Here is a 4,135-nt window from a genome sequence, read left to right as displayed (position 1 = left end):
GAGTGGCCCGTCGAACTTCTTCCTTCCTTTCTTGCACTGGCTGAGGGCCTTCAGCACGGTCTCCCTGGCACAGGGGTCTGGGAGCTCCTGGACGGGTGCACACCTGTAGAGGCTCCCTTTGCGCTCGGGAGGGGCGATCGTCACGATCACCGGGCTGCGGATGCGCTGGGGGTTGCGGGCATTCCGGAGCCACTGCCTCATGAAAGCCTTCTCGTTGCTGGAAAAATCGGGCCCCGTGAAGGACCAGAGAGGCGGCCTGCTGGGAAAGCGCCTCCAAGCCTCGGGCACCATCGCCCTGCGGCCCCGGGTGTAGTTCTGGCCGGGCGGCGTGGTGGGCAGGGGCTGGTTGCAGACCTTGCATTTCAGGTGGACGTGAGTGTCTCGGCACTGATCGCAGCCCCGCTGGTGGCGGGCAGGCCTGGGTGGTGGGGACTGGCGCGCCCCAGTGGAGGGCGGCAGCGTGGCCTTGCCTCTGCTCAGGTAGCTGCCCATGATCGCGGTGCGGCAGGAGCGGGACCTTCAAGGGGGACTCGGCTCCCAGACAGTCCTGCTGTGTGCGGACGCGAAGTGTGCAGGGGTAGACTTACCGTTGCTATTCCGGCGCAAGGACGGCGCGTGGGGCGTCCGGATGCAAGGACAGCGCGTGGGTCGTTTGGGCGCAAGGACAGCGCGTGGGTCGTTTGGGCGCAAGGACAGCGCGTGGGTCGTTTGGGCGCAAGGACAGCGAGTGTCGCGTCCGCGCGCAAGGTCAGCCGGTGGGACTTCCAGGTACAAGGACAGCGCGTGGGGCGTCTGTGCGCAAGGTCAGGAGGAGGGGCGACTGCGCACTGGAACTGTCCGGGCACTGGGTTGTACACGCGCCAGGCCAGCGCCCCACGCCCACCGGCACCTCACCAGATGCCCCCTGCTCTTGAGGCGAGGGGAACCTCCAGCTTCCTGCTGTGCCAGCATGGAGCTCCGGGCAGAGGGGCCTAGGAGCGCTTTCACGTCTGTAGTTGAAGTTTAGAGAGAGAAAATATAACAATTTCCACTAGGTTCTTAGAAGTACAGAACATTGACAGAAGTGCACTTTCATTCATTATTCTAAAAATGCACACAATACACTTTTAAGGAATGCTCTTTTAAGGAAAACGAATTTATTTTTATTGATAAAGGGGATTTGTTTTATTTTCTAGAATGGTTGCTAGGGTACGTTTTGCAATTTTAGTCTTAAGCAAATGCTGAAAGCAGTGAGGATTTTCTTTTAGTTTTGCAAAATGTTTCAGAAATCAGATCAGGCGAGAGCGAAGCAGCACTCCGGAGAGTTGGAGAACTCAGGTTTATTACACTGGTGGTCCCATAGGAGCTAGTGCTCTGCAAATCTGGGCCTGAGCTCGATTGCTATATTCCTTATATAGAACTTATTTGGCATGGACTGATTGCTTAATTTGTCCTCAGACGGTTACAAAAGCCCAATAGTTGCTATGGGTTGCAGGCAGTTACAAAGAGTTACAAAACTGGAGAGTTGGGAGGGGGTACAGACAGTTAACATTTGTTGCTTAGACACAACAAGCAAAAGGGAAGATGAGTCTTTAGTTAATTTCGAGTAAAGCCTATGCAGCAAGCATATCTACAGAAGCAGAACAAAGAGCTGATTAGCCTTTTGAGTGAAAATTCCTCTTCATCAGCACCGACAACTTTGGTTTCTTGTGGACTTGTATTTTCAATCTTCATCCATTCACAGGTAGATCATGTTGTCTCTGAACACCAATGCCACGTCTCTCCTTTCATTTCTGCTCGTCATGTTGGAGTAAAGGGAGCCATGCACATTTTCACTAATAGCTGAAAACACTGATGTTCAAAAACAAAGCGAAAGCTCTGGGAAGTGATTATAGCACTTAGGCTTGGAGGCTGGTTTAAAGTAGTGTGAATCAATCTCTCTTTGTGAAAATTTCCCTCAAAAGCACATGAAGAAGGCACTGGGCTGATCCCAGAGATGGGATGGGAGATGAACAGAAAGCAGAAGCCCGCAATCGGTCAAATCCAAGAGTGGGCTACACGTTCCATCCAGATCTGAGAGGTGGACAGCCGAAGGTGATGACACCAGATAGAGCTTAATGAAGAAACACCAGGTTTCTGGGGTGAGACACCAAACCAAATGTTTTGAGACATAGGGGTGTGGGAGCCAGTGGGTGCAGGTAATGAGACTCTTAACACTGTACCCTCACAGATGACTTTTTCCCACCTTTTTTGGCTGAATCCTTATTTAAGGAATGATCTCCAGGTATATGATTTTGAAAACAGAAAAGTTACTATAATTTTCTTAGGACAATTTTCATGAATGAAATGACTCTTCATACATAGCTAACATATCTCCTAAGGTAGTAATTGCATCAGAGTGAATAGTCTAATGCCACTGGGTATAGATTGCTTATAATGTAATTTTTCTAATGTTTACAGTATTTCCCACATCCTATCTACAATGTAACCCAGTGGGTGTCATTCTGGTTTGAGGCTAATGACTCTCCAAGGAACCAGTCAGTCCTCTGCTGGTGAGCTACAGGCATAAGTGAATCACCCATATGCAAATCGACATGTTAATTAATTGAAGATGTCTGTTTCTTCTTTTCAAGCACTGAGAGGATTAATGGATTTCATTAGTTAGTTGATTTTGGAGATTAGCATACATCAGTGGTGCTCAAACAGAGTTGAGTTTGCAATGCACGTTAAAGAAATGTCTGGAGACATTTTTGGTTGTCACTGCTTGGGGGTCTACTGGCATACAGTGGGTAGAGACACAAGGAATGCTCCTAAACATCCTACTACAGTACAGCCCCCCACCACATAGCAACTGGTATATTTATTGGGCCCGCATAAAATTTATGGAGAATAAATAATTCATGGAGAATAACGATTAGGAGGGATTGATATCAAAGGTATCTTTATGTCTTCCTATTCAATAACATGGTATCAATTTTATTAATTTGAGTTTATTGTCCCTTAGAAATGTTTTAGAGTTTTCTTGTTGACATTTTGTGTTCATTCTAAGGTATTTTAATTTGTTAGTTTCTATTATAAGTAGGGCTCTTTCTTCCATTACATCTTCGAATTGTGATTTACATATGTCAAAGGAATTGATTTCTATAAATCTGGTACTCCACTAATTGTTTCTTTAATTTCCTTTATCTCTTTTGGTCTAACTTTATTGGCTACTACCAGAATTTAATATTTAATATGCCAATAACAGTGGAGTTAGTAGAAACCATTTCCACATGAGGCATACTATTTACTTTTGAGCTGAGATTAATCTATTTTATCAAGTGAGAGAATTCTCCTTTTGTTTGCATTTTATTAAATTTAAAAAAGATGACAAATTTTGTCAAATGTATTTTAGGAATCTAAGGAAATGAAAATGTGAGTTTTCCCATGAGATTTGCTGATGGGCTGAAGTATATTAATCACAACCATATCATTCTTAATATTGAACCATCCTTGGAATACTGAAAAACATTCTACATTTGGACAAAGTATATATTTCTTCTGATGTACTGTTGGCTTCTGTCCCTAATATTTTATTTAGCTTTATTTTTTTCTGAAATATTTTTGAGAGATATTGGCTTATTGTCTACTTTTTTGAGCAGAAGGGATCACAATATTTGATGGGTTTTGGTTTCATTGTTACCTCGGCTTCGAAACATAGAATTTAGAAGCTTTTGATCTTGTGAAAAAATTTTAACCAATAAAAATCCAATATAAACAAGTAAAACAGTTATTATTGTAGATGTTTATTAAACAGGGTTTTGTGTGTTGATGTATTAACCACCACTTAAACTTAGTTTCTAAAGTAAAAACATATACCAAGTCTAAACTCTTAGAATAAAATTTCTATATAGGCATTGTTGGGTTCTATCTTTACCCTGAGATTCCACGGTAAAAAGGAAATTATAGGGTTTTAAATCCAGCTATTTACAGCCTTCATTTTTCCATTTAAAAGTCTTAATTTTTATAGAGATTCTTCTCATTGCATGTATAGTAAAACATATGTCACTGTCAAGAATGAAAGTAAAAAGGTTATGTTTTTCTCTGTTTTAACGCCTCTCTCTGGTTAATCTGAAGTGTTTCCTAATTCACACCCAGATCAAGACATGAGCACATT

General features: G+C 43.4%; 1 protein-coding gene across 1 annotated transcript; it reads right to left on the bottom strand.

The window, feature by feature from the left end:
• Window positions 1–6: 6 nt before the first annotated feature.
• On the bottom strand, window positions 7–4,129 carry LOC105294002 (POM121-like protein 12; the record flags this gene model as incomplete). Its single annotated transcript, XM_011362975.2, has 1 exon — window positions 7–4,129. A coding segment is annotated over exon 1 (486 nt), but the record flags the coding sequence as incomplete, so codon positions are not given.
• Window positions 4,130–4,135: the final 6 nt, after the last annotated feature.

This window comes from Pteropus vampyrus, unplaced genomic scaffold (assembly GCF_000151845.1).
Source record: "Pteropus vampyrus isolate Shadow unplaced genomic scaffold, Pvam_2.0 Scaffold81, whole genome shotgun sequence".
Classification (NCBI taxonomy): Eukaryota; Metazoa; Chordata; class Mammalia; order Chiroptera; family Pteropodidae; genus Pteropus; species Pteropus vampyrus.
The sequence above is the reverse complement of the archived record's forward strand: the minus strand, read 5'-3'. Positions and strand labels throughout refer to the sequence as shown.